The sequence below is a fragment of the Schistocerca piceifrons genome, chromosome 2 (assembly GCF_021461385.2).
Source record: "Schistocerca piceifrons isolate TAMUIC-IGC-003096 chromosome 2, iqSchPice1.1, whole genome shotgun sequence".
Taxonomy (NCBI): domain Eukaryota; kingdom Metazoa; phylum Arthropoda; class Insecta; order Orthoptera; family Acrididae; genus Schistocerca; species Schistocerca piceifrons.
The window spans coordinates 472287024-472308092 of NC_060139.1; the positions used below are offsets into that span (position 1 = coordinate 472287024).

Sequence of the window (21069 nt, forward strand, 5' to 3'; positions counted from 1 at the left end):
ACAAGACAAAAGCTATAAATACTTATGCTATACCAATATTGACCTACTCATTTGGAGTAGTGAAATGGAGTAACACAGACCTAGAAGCACTAAATACACTTACACGTTCACAATGCCACAAATATAGAATACATCACTTACATTCAGCAACAGAAAGATTCACATTAAGCAGGAAGGAAGGAGGAAGGGGATTCATCGACATAAAAAACCTACATTATGAACAGGTAGACAATTTAAGAAAATTCTTTCTAGAACGCGCCGAAACTAGCAAAATACACAAAGTGATCACTCATATAAATACATCGGCTACACCACTGCAATTTCATAACCACTTCTACAACCCTTTAGATCACATATCATCAATAGATACGAAGAAAGTAAATTGGAAGGGGAAGGCACTACATGGCAAGCACCCGTATCATCTAACACAGCCACACATCGATCAAGACGCATCCAACACATGGCTAAGAAAAGGCAATATATACAGTGAGATGGAAGGATTCATGATTGCAATACAAGATCAAACAATAAACACCAGATATTACAGCAAGCATATTATTAAAGATCCCAATACCACAACAGATAAATGCAGACTTTGCAAACAACAAATAGAAACAGTAGATCACATCACAAGCGGATGTACAATACTAGCAAATACAGAATACCCCAGAAGACATGACAATGTAGCAAAAATAATACATCAACAGCTTGCCTTACAACATAAACTTATAAAACAACACGTTCCCACACACAAGTATGCACCACAAAATGTACTGGAGAATGATGAATACAAATTATACTGGAACAGAACCATTATAACAGATAAAACAACACCACGTAACAAACCTGACATCATACTCACCAATAAAACTACTAATCGAAATATCCATACCCAATACAACAAATATACAAAAGAAAACAGGAGAAAAAATTGAAAAATACATCCAACTGGCTGAGGAAGTCAAGGACATGTGGCATCAGGATAAAGTTGACATTATACCAATTATACTATCAACTACAGGAGTCATACCACACAATATCCACCAGTACATCAATGCAATACAGCTACATCCAAACTTATATATACAACTACAGAAATCTGTAATTATTGATACATGTTCAATTACCCGAAAGTTCCTAAATGCAATATAACATATACCGTACAGTTAAAAGGAAGTGACGCTTGATCAAGGTCCGCGTCACTTTCCATTTTTAACCAGACTTAACGTCTGAGAAAGTAAAGAAATAATAATAATATAAAAGTCCTTAAAATTATTCATTATTACTGCTATTATTAATCAGTAAAGCATCCTTACATTAATTTTATTGATCAAACTCATTCTGTATTTAGAGTGTTTTCATTTCATAATGTAGAAAATACCAAATACAGCATAATTCTTGCTTAATTGAGTAATTACTTTTAATTTTTGTTAGGCACAATCAGTATATTGGCTGCAAAAAGAGTTAGAGGAACAGTGGGTATAGAAGAAATTCGAGATGCTGTTGTAGATGCAAGACACAATGCACTTGTTAATGAAGTATTCAATGCAGAGTTCTTTTTTGGTAGAGCTGAGAAAGTAAGTGTCAATGTGTATGCTTCATTTTTCTCCTAATATTTGTATGGGAATACTTATTAAACTAATTGTTTTGGAAAATTTGTGTCCAATCGCAGTGTCATGAGTGATATTCTGTAACAAGTATTAAGCAAAGGAATAATATTATCATTGATTTCTTCTTATAAAGCTAGACAAAAGATGGGGGAAAAGGAAAATCTAATATCGTAACAGTGATTGCAAAGAGTTGAATGTTACTTAGGCCTCTGAATTCAGACAAATATTAAGATACACACATCATAAAAAGTTTTTCATCACTCCGGTTCCCAGAACTCCTGAAGATAGTCATTGACTGTGGATATTGTATCAGAGGCACAGTCCGTTTGACTGTTCAGAGATGTCACTAAAGACACCCAAAGATGTAAACAACCATGCATGAGCAGTGCCTATTAGACGGAGGGGGTCCAACAGCCGATCAGTTCCAATTATTCCACCAGGAAGGAGGTACAAGGCTCTTGTTGTCTGCAGTTCAACCATGCCTAGACGATCAATACTGCGGTTCGATCATGTCTGCATTGTTAGTTTTTGCCAGGAAGGGCTCTCAATGAGGGAAGTGTACAGGTGTCTCAGAGCAATGTTGCTCAGGCATGGAGGAGGTACAGAGAGACAGGAAATGTTGATGACATGCCTCGCTCAGGCTGCACAAGGGCTACTACTGCAGTGGATGACCACTACCTACAGATTATGGCTTGGACAAACCCTGAGAGCAAGGACACCATGTTGAATAATTCCTTTTGTGAAGCCACAAGACGTCATGTTACGACTCATACTGTACACAATAGGCTGCATAATGTGCAACTTCACTCCCAATGTCCATGGCAAGGTCCATCTTTGCAACCACGACACCATGCAGCATGCCAAATGGGCCACTCAGGATTGGCATCATGTTCTCTTCACTGATGAGTGTTACATATTCCTTCAACCAGACAATCATCGGAGACGTGTTTGGAGGCAACCCGGTCAGGCTGAATGCCTTAGATACACTGTCCAGTGAGTGCAGCAAGGTGGAGGTTCCCTGCTGTTTCAGGGGGGCACTATGTGGGGCCGATGTACACCGCTGGTCGTCATGGAAGGCGCTGTAATGACTGTACAATACGTGACTGCCATCCTCCAACCGATAGTGCAACCATATCGGCAGCATATTGGTGAGGCATTCATCTTCATGGATGACAATTCGTGCCCCATCACGCACATCTTGTGAATGATTTCATTCAGGATAATGACATCACTCAACTAGAGTGGCCAGCATTTCTCCAGACATGAGACCTATCGAACATGTCTGTGATAGATCGAAAAGGGCTGTTTATGGATGACATGACCCACCAAACACTCTGAGGGATCTATGCTGAACCGCCATTGAGGAGTGGGACAATCTAGACCAACAGTGGCTTGATGAACTTGTGGATAGTATGCTACGATGAATACAGGCATGCATCAATGCAAGAGAATGTGGCTCTGAGCACTATGGGACTTAACATCTGAGTTCATCAGTCCCCTAGAACTTAGAACTACTTAAACCTAACTAACCTAAGAACAGCACACACATCCATGCCTGAGACAGGATTCGAACCTGCGACCATAGCAGTCTCGCGGTTCCAGACTGAAGCACCTAGAACCGTTCGGCCACACCGGCCGGCTGCAAAAGAATGTGCTACTGGGTATTAGAAATACTGGTGTGTACAACCTCTGGACTACAACCTCTGAAGGAGTCACTGTATGGTGGTAGAATGTGCAATGTGTGATTTTCATGAGCAATAAAAAGGGCAGGAATGATGTTTATGTTGATATCTATTCCAATTTTCTGAACAATTTCCGGAACTCCTGGAACTGAGGTAATGCAAAATTTTTTTTGATGTGTGTATATAAGAAAAACACATTGTAGATAGGTCTTTCCTTTAATTGCACACAACAAATTAAATATGTCATAATAGTAAATAAATTACAAATTGTTGAATCTTTCTAAGAAAATAATAAAGAAAACCCTGTATCTTATTTTTTTGGCAGTAACTGTACATTGGTTTTAGCATATATAATGAAGAACAGATTTTGTGTGTTCCTTGTAAATTATCAGTAGTGCATAGATTTCTATCTAGAAATAAAATGTTTATGATTAAGAGTTGATGAAATATTCCTTTGCAATTGTAACTTGGACACACAACATAACCAAGAATGTTAGCACAAGTTTATTAGGCCATGACATGTATGCCAACCACCATAACATACACTGAACACTGTAAGATAAGGCAGATATATGCAAGCAGTAATAACATGATAATTGAGTGTGAGATTGAGTGTGAGCATAGCGAGGCAGTTTTTAAATAGGCACTCACCCATGGTGGACTCTATTGGAAGTTCAATGTATTGCTCTTTTGCAGCGCACTCTCGCAGTTGACAACACACTGCTAATGTGTACAGCTTTCAAATGTGCACGCGTTACTTCATTGCACTTCCCTTGGGGAACAGGTGAGATATGCGAGATGTCCATGGCGATTTCCTCCTTGAGGTTCTGACTGAGATGACGTGCTGATACTGAGGCATTTTGTCAAAAGTAGTTGGGGTGCGGGCAGTGTTGTGTTTCGCCTTATCATGTCATGCTATATGGTAGGAGGATGTGTGATATCAGCATGAGCTCCATGTCCACATCAGGTCCAGGGCCTGGTTGTGGTGGTGGTGCTCTGCAGTAGGTGACTGAGGTGGAGGAGATGGCTCTGGTGTGGAAGGCAGCTGCATTGGTATTGGTAGTGATATTGGAGAAGCTGTACTAGTTTCATCCACCAGTGATGGGGGACCTCAGCCACATCAGGTGATCCATCAAGTGACAGAGATTGGCACTGTGACATCAGTGTCCCAGCTGGGGTTGTCTGGTTATCCATATCTGGTTGCAGTGATGTGCACAGAGGTCCTCCTCTGCATGGACGTTGCAGAAGGTGACCACAGGTTGGTTGGTTGGTTGTTTTGGGGAAGGAGACCAGACAGCGAGGTCATCGGTCTCATTGGATTAGGGAAGGACGGGGAAGGATGTCGGCCGTGCCCTTTGAAAGGAACCATCCCGGCATTTGCCTGGAGCGATTTAGGGAAATCACGGAAAACCTAAATCAGGATGGCCGGGTGGCCACAGCATCAGGAGATGGCGGCAGGAATCCATTTTGGGCGATGACCACATCTGCATGCCCAGACACCCACCCTGGGCTGAGAACAGGATGATGGCTGCTCAGGTTAGCGTCCCTGGCCAGGCTGCAGGAGATGCTGGAGTGTTCAGGGGTGACACCCGTGGAGCAGGTTGGTGGTGCTATCGTCGTTGAACAGCATGAACCAGTAGGAAGACAGAAACTGATCCGAGGCAACGTCAGGTGGCTACCGAGGCACATACTTTTCCATTTGCATTTTGAATGCTCGAACTATGTGTTTTGGCCTCAGCGTTGCACTGCAGGTGGAGGGGTGGGGCGAAAAGGTGGCACATCTCGCAGGCATTGCAGGAGGAGGCAAACTCGTGCGACACAGACTTAGGAATGTTGTCAGAGACCAACATTGCCAGAAGACCTTGATGAAAAAAATTTTTGACAGGTTTGCGATAGTGACAGAGGCGGAAGTTGAGTGGCAGTGAACAACATATGGGAACCAAGAATATGTATCAATTACTATTACCCAGTATGCATTAAGGAAAGGGTGGGCAAAACTGATGTGGTGACAATGCCAGGCCTGCAAAGGTTGCAGCCATGGAGACAACGTTGCCCTCGGGGCAGCTTCCTGGAGTGCACATTGAGAACATTCCATAACCAAATGAGTGAGTGATGCCGCTGCCCAAACGAGGCCACAAAACATGATGGTGGGCTAATGCCTTGGCGCATGACTCCTCCCCAGTGATCAGTGTCCAGCAATTGCAGGATCTCCGAATGGAGTGCCGAGGGAATAACTATTTGAGGAGCCGAATAATCCATATCAAGGAGTAGAAAATCATCAATGACAGAGAAATAATGCTGAAACACATATTAGTTATGGAGGGTGTTGGATCCCCATGATGGAGACTCCTCAGGCCAGCCATGTTGCATGCAACGTATCACTTTCCATAAAGTGGGAATTAGTAGCACTAGCCTGCACTGTTCGAGTATGATTGGAAAAACATCAACAATTTGTTGAGTGCATTCATCAATATGGAAACAGAGTAACTCCTCCTGATCAAGAACTGAGTCTGGACTGGTTGGGAGACGGGAAAGTGCATCACCGTTCTCATGTTTAGCTGTGGGGCGGAAGCGAATTTCATAGTTGTACTAAGAGAGGAACAGTGCCCAATGTTGAAGGCTCTGCACTGCTTTGTCTGTCAATGACACGAAGGGTTGAACAGCAAAACGATGGCTTGTGAGATGGAATTTTACACTGTACAGGAAAACATGAAACTTCTTTAATACATAAATAATGGCAAGTGATTCTTTTTCTATTTGTAAATATCTAGTCTAAGCCGAATGAAGCGTCTTCAACAAGATGCAATAGGCTGTTTGGAGTCACCAGGACACTTATGAGCCAACACTATCCCCGTTCCATGGTGGGACGCCACTGTTACTAACACTGGATGTTGACTCAATTGGTAAGCTATGAGGCAAGGTGCAGATTCTAACAAAGACTTCAGTTTGGAAAACACTATTTCACATGCTTTCAACCAGTGGAGAGATGTCCCCTTATGCAGCAAGGCATGTACCAGTTGTGCAACCAATGCTGCCTGCAGCAAAAACTGATAATAATAAGCAATCTTACCTAAAAAAAGAACCTGGAGCTCTTTGACCAATGCAGAACGTGGAAGACCCACAACAGTGTAGACATTCTGATAAAGCCATTTGATACCAGCACTAGAGACCTTGAACCCAGGATAAACAGTAGAAGGTGAAAGAAGCTGCACTTTTCCAAATTGCATTTTAACCCGGCAGCCTGTAACACTAAAAAGAGCATACATAAGCAGCAGAGGAACCAGAGACCACAGTATTATCAAGATAGTTGGCACAGCTTAGGGACACAGACCTCGTGAGTTGTTTGAGAAACTGTTGAAAAACCACTGGGCCACTGGCCATGCCAAATGGTAACTGCAAGTACTGATACAAGCCAAAAGGCATGTTATTGACCTAGAACCATTGAGAGTCAACATCATTGGGAAGATGCAAATATGCATTGGACAAGTCAATCTTGGGAAAATACTGACCACCAGTGAATTTAGCAGATGTTCATCACAGCACGGCAAGGGATATGTGTCAGTGATAGACTGGGCATGGACAGAAACTTTGAAATCATCGCAAAGGCTTAACCGTACTGACGGCCTCTTCACGATGATTAAGGGGTAGCCCATTCACTGGATGCGATTGATTGGACAACCTCAGGGGCTGTGAGGCAGTCAAGCTCTGCCTTGACTTGGTTACAGAGCACCATTGGCATCGGGCGAGCCAAAAAGAAAAGGGTTTGGCCGAAGGTTTCATGGTGATGTGGGCTGTAAAATTATTGGCACAACCCAAGCTAGCAGAAAACACGTTGGAAAATTCAGGGCATAAAGAGTCGAGTTGTGTATAACGCACTTGATCAGAGATGACGTTAACTTCATTGGAAATAGTAAACCCAAAAAGGTTAAAGAACCAAATAAATTTTTGGTGCATGCATTGTTCACCACCACAAAAATCAGTTGATGAACCACCAATTTATGTCTAACTGGGGCTGAGAAACTATCCAGTATCAGAGTGCTCCGTTTATTGTAGGCGACTAATGTAAATGGCACTGGTGCAAAAGGGAGAGAACCAAAGTCCATGTAAATTTGAAAGTTGAATAGTGACACAGCAGCCACAATGTCGACTTGGATGTGCAAAATCTTCTGATGAATCTTGACATCAATGAAAAACTAATTGTATGCAACGGAGATTGCCGTTATACAATTGACATTCGTATCGGTGTCTGCAATAGGCTACTGGAATTTTTTGTTACAAACAGGAGCAGTGTGGCCTGTTTTGTTGCACTTGCTGCCACTGTATCATCTTCCTGTGAACCACCTGACAAATGGTGGGGGTAAGCGGGTTGAACTTCTACAATTTCACATCACAATTTGAGTACCTGCAGCCCTTGTAGCCTCAAACGATTGTGCAATAGTCAGAAAGTCGGAGAGGGAGGGGTGAAATTTGAAAGTTGAGTGATGACATGGCAGCAGCAATGTCAACTTGCATGTGCAAAATCTTCTGATGAACCTTGACATCAATAAAAAACTAATTGTATGCACTCACAAACCTCACGATCAGGGCCAACCGAATCATTGCATCATTAAACGTTCGATCAGCATATGACTCCTTATATATATCAGTGACACAGTGACAATGATGGCTTAAATCATGGGGCGCAGTGCCCAAGTCTTACAGGAATGTTCTGGTTTTGTGTGACACCGATAGAACTCAACTCGAGCGGCAATGACATGCGTCTGTTTACAGTAGTATTTCAAAAGAATGTCGCACATGTTATAAAAGAGAGTGAAGATAGATCTACAGGGGGGGGGGGGGGGGGGCAGTTGGCAAAGGAGTCGATACATATGAGGTGATAATCAAGACAGAAAGAAAGCACAGCATAAGGTAACATCAATCAAACCAGATGCATGAAAATGCTGCTGCAACCATTTTTTGTAGGGTTCCCATTCTTTGACAGACTCAACATAAGCTGGAAATGGTGGGGGATAAGCGACTGGTGTAGCGACTGACAAAACAGGAGGTGCAAGGGGTGATGCAGCAGGTGGCCTAGATTGAAGCAGACATTAACTGGTCCAAACAGAGGCAAGTGTTTACAATACCTGGGTGTGATGTGTAGCACTGTGGCAAATGCCTTCTGCTGCTGACTGAGATGCTGCAATGCTGCAGTAAGAACCCCTTGCTGATCAACCAGCGGGTGTAAAAACTCATCCGTAACACCGTCATACATTGTAGATGCACCAGAGGATCAACCAGAGATTGAAAACCATGTGAAGAACAATCCCACACTCATCACTTGTGTTGTAACTCGGACACACAACACAACCGAGAATGTTAGTACACCTTTATTAGGAAGTAAACTCCTTGATTAACTGAAGTCAAGTTTAATAGTTGTATTGCCTGTTAATAAGTGAGCTAAATTTCACAGGCTTTCATCCACAATCGATCACAGGTAGTTTTTTATCATCTTTAATTTGTTGCAGCTGCTTTCACAAGACACTGTAGTCATTAACATTGTTATAAATATCATCAGTGATAATTTGGTGTTTGGGTAAGCATCTCTGAGGCCATACTTTGAAAAATTGTTTGAAATATCTAAATGAGAAGCCGTGCGGATGCTATTCATTGTCTTCTTTACTTGGAACTTGAAAGCAGCTATTTCATTCCCTTAACTACCTCCACTGCATCAATGCTTCTGCTCAAAAATCAACTTCAGTTAAGATATAGATCTTTCATTTAAGGTGATTAGTATCAGAAAATTAAAGTCAGATGAAGTGATGTGATATGCGTGAGATGTGTTCTCCATTTCCATTACTATTCTATCAAATACTCCAAAGCCTTCTAGATTAAAAAGTCTTGCTCTAGCCTCAGTCAGCAGAAGCCTTTGGTCAAATACTATATTTGATTCAACACCTGCTCATCACCTTTAAGATCCGTCAGTGTCATAGCAAAGTAACTGCAAGAACTCCATTGCTGAACATGAGTGAGTTGTGAGTCAAGCACACCGTTGCCACATACAATATGTTACCAGTAAACATCACCTGGTAGTGGTTATTTCTGTATGATGCTACTTGGACGACATGACACTGTTACAGTAACATGTGTTCACAGATGTGGGCAGGGACAAAGATTACTTCTCATATTCAGAAGATAGGAACACGAGAGGCAGAAGAGTGCATCTCTCCTGGATAATTCTTAAACTGTCTTTTTCTTTTACGGACAGTTTCAGCGCTGCCTCTGTGCATGAGCCCTAGATAGGGGCCTATCACACCATGCTCTTGGTAACACCTCTGTGCATATGCTGTTAAATTTTGAGAAGAAGCTGTTACTTTGCGAAAAAAATTGCTGCTTCCTCAGTTTTACATACAGCTGCTGCTTATTTCATAAGGAAAGTTTAATATTTATGTGACTGCATTGGTAATTTTTAAAGAAAATAGTTACATACATCTACAAATACAAAGTCCTAGTTATGGTATATTACTACTTTTCATGCAGCTATATAATAACTACTGCTACTTACAATGTATAAGGTGCGTCAAATGAAAACAAGACAGATGAAAAAAAGTGATCAAACAGTTCATTAGTTCAAAATTAAGTACCATAACAGTTAATACATTTATTCCACTTGGAGACAAGATGGTCAATACCTCCATGGCAAAATGTTTATGGGTGCCTACAGTACCATGATAGTATCCAGGCACCCACCTTTTCCTCCAAAGCAAATCAGTGGTCACAAATGTCTTTCTCTAGAACTCCAAAAATGTGGAAATCACATAGGGGCTTTATGGAGAATGTGTAAGGGCTTCCCAGCAAAACGTTTGCAGTGTAATCAAAACAACAGGCATACCTGCTCTGGTAAAGTCACAATGATCTTCTTCTTTGACTGCAAGTGCTCAGTGCTCATTAACTTTCTGGAACATGGCACCACAGTTAAAACACAGCAGTACATTGACACGTCTCAATAAGTGCACCATCAAGCCCACATCCTCAGAAATGGCATCATTATGTTGCGGAATAATGCCCACCTGTATGTTGGCAAGTTTGTTTCAGCTATGCAGCAGAAGTTTTGGTGGAAATCCCTTACCCATTCTCCACACCGTCTCAATCTCTCTCCTTGCAATTTCTTTATTTTTGGAGCCCCGAATAAAGACATTCATGGCCATCAATTTGATTCAGAAGGAGAAATGCACACCTAGGTACAATCATGGTTCCATAGGCAACCACTAACATTTTTCCATGAAGGCACTGACCCTCTTGCCTATCAGTGGGATAAATGTATTAACCATTAACAGTTATGACAATTGCTTTTGAAATAATAAAAGTTTACTTACTTTTTTTATCTGTTTGACTTCCATTTGACTCCCCCTTATAAGTAAGTACCTTTCATCTAGGAACTATTTCATTAACTATAATTTGATTTTGTTAACTCGGATTTGCTGTGTGTATTTGTGAAGGACAATGCAGAGCATAACATTATAAATTGAGACATTCATAATTACTGTAAACAAACCAGACATGATTAGAATGTGATGCTAAGTGATAAAAGAGCTATCGATCAAAATTCACTTGCTGGTTGAAGATATTCCCCTAACAGGTTGCAAAATGATAAAAAGAAAATCCATAGAAATCTTTCTGCAGCAAAAGTAAAACGATTTTTGATTAAGAGATGTTTATACTCACTTAAAAAATTGCGATACACCATTATCTGTGGTATAATATTTTGTATACATCCAGATCCACTGTATTAGTGATAGTATATATTTATATAAAGATATCAAATGGCTCTGAGCACTATGGGACTTAACTGCTGTGGTCATCAGTCCCCTAGAACTTAGAACTACTTAAACCTAACTGACCTAAGGACATCACACACATCCATGCCCGAGGCAGGATTCGAACCTGCGACCGTAGCGGTCACGCGGTTCCAGACTGAAGCGCCTTTAACCGCACGGCCACACCGGCCGGCTTAAAGATATCCAAACTACATGTGTCTGTTGCACTGTTGTGTATATACATCTACACCTGTCCTCTGAAAACTACTGTGAAATGCATGGCAGGTGGTATGTATATACAAAGAAAATCCAGAAAAATAAAGGCCATTCAGTTATACAAAATGAAAATGACAATAGTTATTGGACAAAGTCATGTGGACGTAATAAAATTCTAATCAAGCAACTGGAGTGGATTGGATTTTCATTAATTGAACAATGATTGCAGCATCACCACTCTCCAAATATGGAAAAACGAAATAACAATTCTGTTACATACTTTCCTTTGCTTTTCTACATAATCACCTCCTACATTTAAACAGTTGTTGTATCTGGTCATGCGCTTCAGAATTCCCATGTTGCACTCTTCTCCTGCCAGTTCAGCAAGTGGACACTGCATTCTCCAACTCTTGATCTGTGAAAACTACAATGAGCTTTGCAAAATAGGAGGCAAAGGATGCTTTCTTGAGGAAATGTGAATTTCACCTTAACAGTGCTTGCCCTTGCACTGCTGTTGCAAGTCAAGAATTTCTGGATCAATTTGGGTGGGGAATTTGTGATCATCCACCCTATAGTCTTGACTTGTTCCTTGTGATTTCCACCATTTTCTTAAGCTGAAAGAGTTTCTGGTAGGTAAACATTTTGGAATCAGTGAAGAACTGGTGAATGCAGTGACCACCTGGCTTAATGAACTGGTAGCAGAAGAGTATAACATAGAAATTCTGAAGCTCATGAGCAGATATGACAAATTTTTAAATGTTGGATGTGATTATGTAGAGAAGTGAAGGAAGCTTCATGTATGTAATAGAATTTTTTTCAATAAATATAGTGTATTTCATTAGTATAACTATACCATCTTTTCTTTCTGGATGACCTCAATATTTTATTACATACTGTAGTATGATTATATTAAGGTGAATGTATAAAAAAAACTGAATATGTTAAAGGCTTTAAATTATTTGGGGAAAATAAAAATTAATAGTATTGTAACATCAAAATTGTATCATCATATTTAGCAGACTTAGCTGTAGGAAAAGCAGCTTGACATAGCTGATAAAGTGAAGATTAAATTATGTTAGAATGCAAAATAATTTAGTATCATTAAACTTATGATACTTGTTATTGATTTGTCTTGTGCTTTGTTCCACTGAGCACTAAATATTAGCCATTGGTATTGTTCAGAATATGCTGTTATTTAGCACACTTTTTTGGGCCTTTGGACTGTCTATATTTGATTAATTAGTGCTGGAATGTGTCATGAAGCAGCCCATCACAGGCCCTGCTTGAAAATCTTTCTCATATAAGAAAGATAACTGTTGGTGCTCACACTGATGCCCAAAGCCTGGATGTGGTGCCCACATAGCTTAAGAGAGATGGGTCCTGCTCCTTCATCACTCCTCTCCCCATAGCAATTTACACATGGCTGAAATGCTTCATCTCCCTCTGGGATCAGCTAAGTTAAAGTGTATGCATAATATTATGTCACCACTGATCAGCCATTTAGTTAACAGTTTCTGCATTTGGTTTCACTGTTGTGTGCATTCCCAAATGCTATCTGATACACAACAATTGATATCACAGGAAGGCTTGCGTTTTTTAAAATCAGCTCCCTGAATTGCTAGAGCTCACAAGTGTGTCATATTTATTCTTACCAAATTATTCATAGTTGTTGCCCCGTACCCCTTTCCTGCTCAACATTTTATATGTAACCTGTAAATGAAACACGCATACATAATAAACACATAATTCACTGTGTCCACGGGTGGCACACTACAATCCACAAGCAAGTCTGTGATGTTGAAGCTGACTGCAATACAGCTACAACTGGAACATACAAGCAGCTATTCTATGGACCTGCTCTGTACCTTGATATTAAATCCATTTTAATGTTGACAATAATTGGTGTACTTTGTGGTCAGAACTAGGTTAATGCTGCAGTTGTGTGTGGGTATGTGGACGATGTAGTATAATGTCATTGGAAAACATCCCTTCGTGTGATATCATTTCCTATCAAACACTGATGTGCTTGGAAATGATATGGTACAATTATGCCAGAACTAGTATGTTTGTTGCCACAGTTAAGCCACTATGTTGCAGATGCTGGAGAGAATACAATCTTTTTGATACTGAAGCTACCAGAGATAAAATACAGGAAGCAAAAGCTGATTTACAACTTGTACAGAACCAACTGTAGTTTTAAGAATCAAAGAACATGAAAAGGAGACAGTAACTGAGAAATGAGTGGGTTGGTGCTATAGCCTATACTCCACCTTTTCAGTCTGTGGACTGAGGAAGTAGTAAAGAAAACTAAGGAAAAATTTGGAATTGGAGTTAAGTTCAAGCACAAAAAATTAAAACCTTTAAGGTTTGGTGATGACACTGTAATTCTGTCATACATGGCAAATGACTTGTAACATTAGTTGAAAGTAATGGATAGTATCTTGAAAAGAGGCTGTAAGATGAAAAAAAGTGGCACAAGGGCACCGGAGTGTTTTGGAATTAAATTACATAAGGGCTGAATGAATTAGATTAAGAAATTCGTTGTTGAAAGCAGTAGAAAAGTATTGTTATTTGGTCATAAAAATAACTGACAATATCAGAAGCAAAGAGGATACAAATGTAAACTGGCAGTAGCAAAACAATATTTCCTGAAAGACAAAAATATTGTAACATCAGAAATAGATTTTTCAGAAAATATTTTTATGGCATGTAGCTTTCTGTGGAAATGAAATAGGCACAATAAACAGTGCAGACAAGAAGAGAACAAAAGCTTGTGGAAAGTGGTGCTATAGAAGAATGCTGAATATTAGATGGGTAGATTGAGTAACTAATTTAACAGTCACTTTTGGGACAATAGCATTTATTGAATACAAATAAACTTTTTGTAACAACAGATTGAAAATCTGTTTGCATCACCAACTCAAGCTTTTTGTCAAACCTCTCCTTAAGGTGATAGGAGAGATGTCAATAACTGCTGACCTGTTTCACTGCTGACATCATTTTCCAAAATTTTTGAGAACGTGATGTATTGTAAAATAGAATCTCACTTGAGCAACAATAATATCCTCTGGAAATCACAGTTTGGAATTCAGAAGAATTGCTCCACTAGAATGCCATTTACATGTTCAGCCACCAAATTTTACAAGCATTAAATAATAAAATAGCACCAGTTGGTATTTTCTGCAGTCTGTATAATGCATTTGACTGTGTGAATCACAGTATTCTCCTATAACAAGGAAAACAATCAATTTTTGACAATGTAATTGGATAAATAAAAAATCTACTCACCAAGCGGCGACAGAGTATGCAGATAAAAGAAGGTTATAATCACGCAAGCTTTCGGAGCCAGTGGCTCCTTCTGGCAGAAGGATTGAAGGGTAGGAAGAGGGGTGAAGGAAAAGGACTGATGAGGTCTAGGAAAAGGGGTAGATTTTTGAAAAGTCACCCAGAACTGTGAGTCAGCGGAGACTTACTGGACAGGATGAGAATGAAAGACTGATTGCTGGGGACTGATTCAGTCTAGTAAGTCTCCCCTGACCTACGATTCTGGGTGATTTTTCAAAAATCTATCCCTTTTCCTAGACCTCTCCAGCCCTTTTCCTTCACCCCTCTTCCTACCCCTTTGATCCTTCTGCCAGAAGAAGCAGCCACTAACTCCAAAAGTTTGCATAATAAAGCTTTTTTGGCATACATCACACCTGAAACAATGACCTGCTCATTTTTGGTTTAACCATTGCAAAATACCAGCATCTGATTCAACAGTTGTAGAGCTCTTTGTGCCTTTTTCATGCAGACGATCCAGAACTAGAATAATATTTTCTGACAAACTCCTATATTTTCTGCTTATCCTTTTTAATGTTCCAAACAATCTGCATTCAGTACCAAATCAGCACTTAGTTTTGCAGCAGCTTCCCCCTTCTCAAATCTTTCAGTTAATTCTAATTTTTGTTTTAATGTCAACATGTCTCTTTTGCTTATCCATCTCTTTTACAAATCTCTTTTAACTTGCTTAATCAACAGTTACATGCCGATTAACATCAGGAAACTGAATTTGTTTTTGATTTACACAGAACAAGCTGGGTGGTAGCAATGTGGATGTTACTCTGTTGTCACCTGGCAGTCATTCAAATGATGGAAATGGCACTTATTTTCCCATGTGGTGGGTTGTTTATTGCTGTTTGATAGAGAAAAATATTGCACTTTTTTAGTTGCACAAGAAATTTACAAATCAGATAATCTGCACACAAATAATTTGGAGTACACTGTATATGTAAACAATCTTCCATGTAATATACAACAAGCAGAATTAGTACTCTTTGCAGATCACACTAGTATTGTGATCAATCCGAGTGTATGTGCAGTGACAGAAGAAATGGTAAACAATGTTTTAAAAAGTATATTTGACTGGTTTTCTGGGAATGATCTCATCCTCACTTTTAAAAAGACACAACATATTCATTTTTGCACATCTAGGTGTGACACATGGTGAGAAATAATAAATAGGTGCAATCTTTAAAATTCTTATGTGTCCATATTGATGAGAATTTAAACTAGAAAAACCACATTTCGGCTCTTCTAACACAACTTAATTCAGCCACATTTGCATCTAGAATCACTGCAAATCTTGGGGAGAAACAGATCAGCAAGTTGATATATTTTCATTCAATAATGCCATATGGAATAATGTTCTGGGGTAAATCATCTATAAGAAAGAAAGTCTTCATTGCTCAAAAACATCCTTTAAGAATAATGCATGGTGCTCATCCATGATCATCTTGTAGACATGTGTTTAAGGAGTTGGCATTCTAACTACTGATTCACAATATATTGATTCCCCCATGATGTTTGTTGTAAAAAATTCATTGGAGTTCAAAAGGAACAAAGATATCCATAATTACAATACCAGAAAGACAATTGAAATTCATTGCTTCACATTAAGGTTGTCTTTATCGCAATAAGGGGAGCATGTTGCTGCAACTAAAATTTTTGATAACTGACCCAGAGATAAAAAATGTGTGACAGGCAGCAAAGTAAAATTTGAAAACAGACTGAAAAGCTTCTCTTTGACAATGGCTCTTGTTCCATAGAAGAATGTCTATTATTGTAATATTTAAGAGGTGTTGGGTGGGAATTACTAAAAAAAATATGTTAAGCATGTAGTCCATTTACAAATAAATTTGCGATGTGAATGTAAAATGTCTCATTAGACATCATTACCACTTACTGTGTAAATGATCCATGGAACATGAAACTAACTAACTAAACTGTATCAGTCCACAAACTGAACAATAACAGTTATTCATAGAAATAATATAAACAATAGCTCCTGACAGAAACTGGTATAAAGTCCAGGTAGTAACAGTAGTGGTCATAGTTCACTTGCAGAGGCAAGTTGGATAATGGAAAATAAGGGTGAGTCTGTCACCAGGCTGCCTTACCTTTAACTGCTGTGGATATTCATATGACTAGCCTGTGACAACATCAGCTTTCCCACTGCAGGCAGCTTCACTGGATGTGGTCAATGTAACACATTAAATATGCCCCTATGTTCCTTAGTCACGGGTTACTCATGTGATTGGCGGGGTTGCTGATGTAATTGAGGCAATGAATCAAACTGGAGGGAAAAAATCTATCTTGGCACAGCTTGACTGAAGGAAGGGGTGGAGACTGATAAGACACATTGTGAGGCAGCAAGAAATAAATTACTTGGTAATGAAGGGAACTGTGGAGGATAAAAATTGTAGAGGGAGACCAGTTTTTGAATACATTTGTTAAAACATTTTAGGTTATGCTTTACTGTGTCCATTATTGATATCAATTGTAACTACAATTTAGTATTATCAATCGCAGCTGTGACTTGCAACAATAAACTTGAAGTTTCAGTTAATAAAGTAAGCAAGTTTGAATGGATGTAAGATTCTGTAGTTATGCAGAAATGAAAGGATTTGCACAACATAGACTAGCACGGGGGCTGCATAATACCATTCTTCAGCCTGATGACAAAACCAAGAAGTAATCATGGTACCAAAATATGCAATAAACATGGTACTCAGTGTAATCCCCAAGCAAATATGCCAACTAGCAACAATTTCACAATGTACTAGTTGTTTTGTCATTGCAAGGAATCAGTATATGAAAACTGCTATGCTATTCACAAACAAAACCCTGATGATAATCATAAGAAAGGGGAGGACTAAGAAAGTCAGGACACTTCATCACAATATTATATGGATGTCATTTGAGCTATAGTTAGTATTGGAGCAATTTGGCAGACATAATATGTTTTCATAACAAAATGAATCATCAAAAATAAAAATAAAAACTCCTCTGCTTCTGCAGTTTCATGTATCTTCCACATACCAGCGACTGTGATACACATCCTGGAGACATACAACCTTGTTGGTAGGGCAACCACATCTATGTGTTATCATCTTGGGTTCTAATAAACCTCTTCAGCTGTATTAGTCCTTTATTTTTTAAATCACTACCAGTTTAATGGCACTAAAAGCCCATTGTCAGGTGAATATATAACTAAAACATTAAAGCTAAAAAGCTCGGAACTCCGTACCCAACATTCATTGTCCGTCAGAACAAAACACTGCTAAAAGGTGGTATGTCATTGTTCGCAGTTGCATATAGACCAGAGAAGTCAATGCACGCACCATATTGGATTGGTATCTGGCGGCTTTTTTATTCAATGACATACCACCTTTTGGCAGTGTTTTGTTCTGATGGACAATGAATGTTGGGTACAAAGTTCAGAGACTTTTAGCTCAAATGTTTTAGCTATATGCTCACCTAAAGATGTGGCTTTTAGTGACACAAAACCAGTAGTGATCTACAAAATAAAGGACTAAATACAGCTGAAGTGGTTTATTAGTACCCAAAATGAACATACTGAAGAGTGTGCAAATGTAACGATCGTGTAAGGTAGTAGTTCACTACTATGAAATATCTGTGATGTAATTTTAGAAATAATTATCGGTATCACTTACTTGTGTCTCATTGTGCTCTCATTATATATGTCATAACATCAAGATTTGACACAGGATTTATGCCTGAAGCATTTGTAAAATCCTACATTTAATATAATCTTATTTTTATCACGCTTTAGCGACTCCGCAAAGTTCTTGAAGACTTGTCTCTTGCCTCAAGTATTGTTGCAGTGCTGAATCCAGGAAGAAGAGGTGTTGGTAAGTGTGAATGTATATGAATAATTAATTACAAGAAGTGCATTTTCCAAGTTGTAAACACTTTTCATAGATGTAATGAACAGTCTTATGTCAACTGTAATTTTTTATGCCAAATAATGTGGATTTTAGAATGAAATTGTTGAAGAAATAATTTTTCCATGCAGAATATACAAAGGCGGCATGTGCCTGTAAGGCACAACCTTTTCAATCATCCATTGTGTTCCACAGATCCCATCAAGATGTAAAACGTTCAGAGATACAGAAAAAGTCAATACATAAATAATCATAAGACAAAGGCATCATAGAAATTTAATCTGTGTACTGTGTTGTATTAACAATAGACTATCAGCCTTAAGCCTCTTAATTTAACTGAGTAACTTAGTGAGAAAGTTGCCACTTACAAAAAGCTTTTGCCTCCTCAGTTTTACTGTATATGTAGTTGGTGTTCATCTGCCATTAGGAGCTTAACATTTACTTTGCTACAATGATATTTCTCTAAGCAAATATTTGTTATACCCATAAGTACTGAGCCATATTTATAATATGTTATTACTTATCATACAGCATTATAACAAACACTACTGCTTACCATATAGCTAACAGAACTTTTCTACCTCTTGAAACAAGATAGGCATAAAATTTGCAGAAAGAGTGGCTAATGAGGTATGTTTTTTATTTTCTTCAGAATTGTTAGGGATTGCCAATTCCTTGCTGTTGTTTGATGGTAGCTTGTTGAATCTCTTACCGCCAGAGTACGTAACTACTTTTCGAATCCTGGATGTAAAGCCACTGCTGAAGCCGCATGAAAATCAGATTATCTTTCCATTCATGTTGTGACGGTCAGCATGTCTACAGCATTTGTAAGTCACCTATGCCTCACATGGGTGTTTTTAAATGGCAAACGCAGTTAATCCAACATGAGGGTTGATACGTGATACCAATTCATCTGGACATATTCTAGCAACAGTTGTTGGGAGTAATAATGGGACTTAGCTTAACCAAGCAAAAGGGTCATGATGATTGATTGTATCTCTATAATAAAAAAAATACAAAACTGACAAAATCAGGAAACTCACAGACAAACAAACCAGACTGCAAATGAGAATCAACAAAAAGACAATAGGAAGAGTGATTTCCTATGAAGAAAGAAGGATTAGATCTAAGAGAATGAAGAAGTACTGGGCTGACAGGAAACTGAAAAATTCTTTTTATAAAGTTGGCTAGAGTGGTCCAATGAAGGCCATAAAATGTAAATAATAATAATAATAATAATAATAATAATAATAATAATAATAAAATTAAATGGCCTGTTGTGGACGGCTCTTTATACTGAACTGTGGTAATGGGCAATTTCTAGGACACTTGCCTCATTCTTCTTATATCAAGATTGTTCAGACATGGTGTTCTGTCTGAATCAGCTGTATTGTTTGTGTGAACCTCCCAGAACTACAGATGGGTGCCAGCACTCAGATTTCATGAAGATACCCTATTCAGGACATATTCATGAAACTGAGAATTTGTTATGGAAGAACAACACAGCTATGTCAAAATGCTTTTGTTGTAGGATAAGAAGAGCAAATTTATAATGAAGTTTTTTCTTGGAAGTGACTGAGGTGATTGTTGCAGAGCAATGGCCTAAGGAGCCGAAAGCCGAGTCACAATGAACTAATAAATAATACTGTGGAGTTACATTGCACCATCAATTCCATTGGTGGATCATATCATATAAATATATTGTGAATGAATATCTTGCTGAATAACAAAAGAAATGATAAAAGAGGCAGCTTTTTAAACACAAAACAATGTGAAGCCTTAATGAAAATCTCAAAAAAACCAGCAATTTTTATTTGGACATTTGATTCACCTAATACATGCATCAACGACAGCATTGCATTGTCCTGGGGTTGGGTTGGGTTGGGTTGTTTGGGGGAAGAGATCAAACTGCAAGGTCTTCGGTCTCATCGAATTATGGAAGGATGGGGAAGGAAGTCAGTCATGCCCTTTCACAGGAATCATCCCGGCATTTGCCTGGAGCGATTTAGGGAAATCATGGAAAACCTAAATCAGGATGGTTGGACGCAGGATTGAACCGTCGTCCTCCCGAATGTGAGTCCAGTGTGCTAACCACTGCACAACTTCGCTCGGTCATTGGCCTGGTATCTCATACAGATGTGTAGCTATTATGACTGTTGCTGTACTGATCAGAAGACCACCCCTTACGTTGTTTGTAAACATAATCACAGTTACCATGAGCACTAAGTGTAGAACAGCACACTAGAAAGGACTGCAGCGTTTCAGTTGAAAGTAAACCATCAACAGGGACATATTACAGATATCTGTGAAATGGTAGAGTGAACATTTATCATGCCACTGAGGACAATTGAGAACAATGATTTGAGTCCACATATCATGTTATGCCCTCAAGGCTTATTAACCAGGGACACTGCTTGATGTGTGCACCTGAGTCAAAGTGATGTGATGCAGAGATGGAATCAGTTCCATTTGGCAGGTAGTGCTGAGGACTTACAGTGCATAGGCCATTCACATTTGACAGGTGCACAGGGTGTTTGATATC

General features: G+C 39.1%; 1 protein-coding gene across 1 annotated transcript in view; it reads left to right on the top strand.

Annotated features, from left to right (window-relative positions):
• The window catches only part of LOC124776396 (tRNA (uracil(54)-C(5))-methyltransferase homolog), a 109041-nt gene that overhangs the window by 58429 nt on the left and 29543 nt on the right, over positions 1-21069 (top strand). The window contains exons 6-7 of the mRNA XM_047251372.1: positions 1435-1577; positions 18416-18494. Of these exons, the coding sequence (XP_047107328.1) occupies positions 1435-1577; positions 18416-18494 (222 nt within the window). The remainder of the gene's footprint in view (positions 1-1434; positions 1578-18415; positions 18495-21069) is intronic.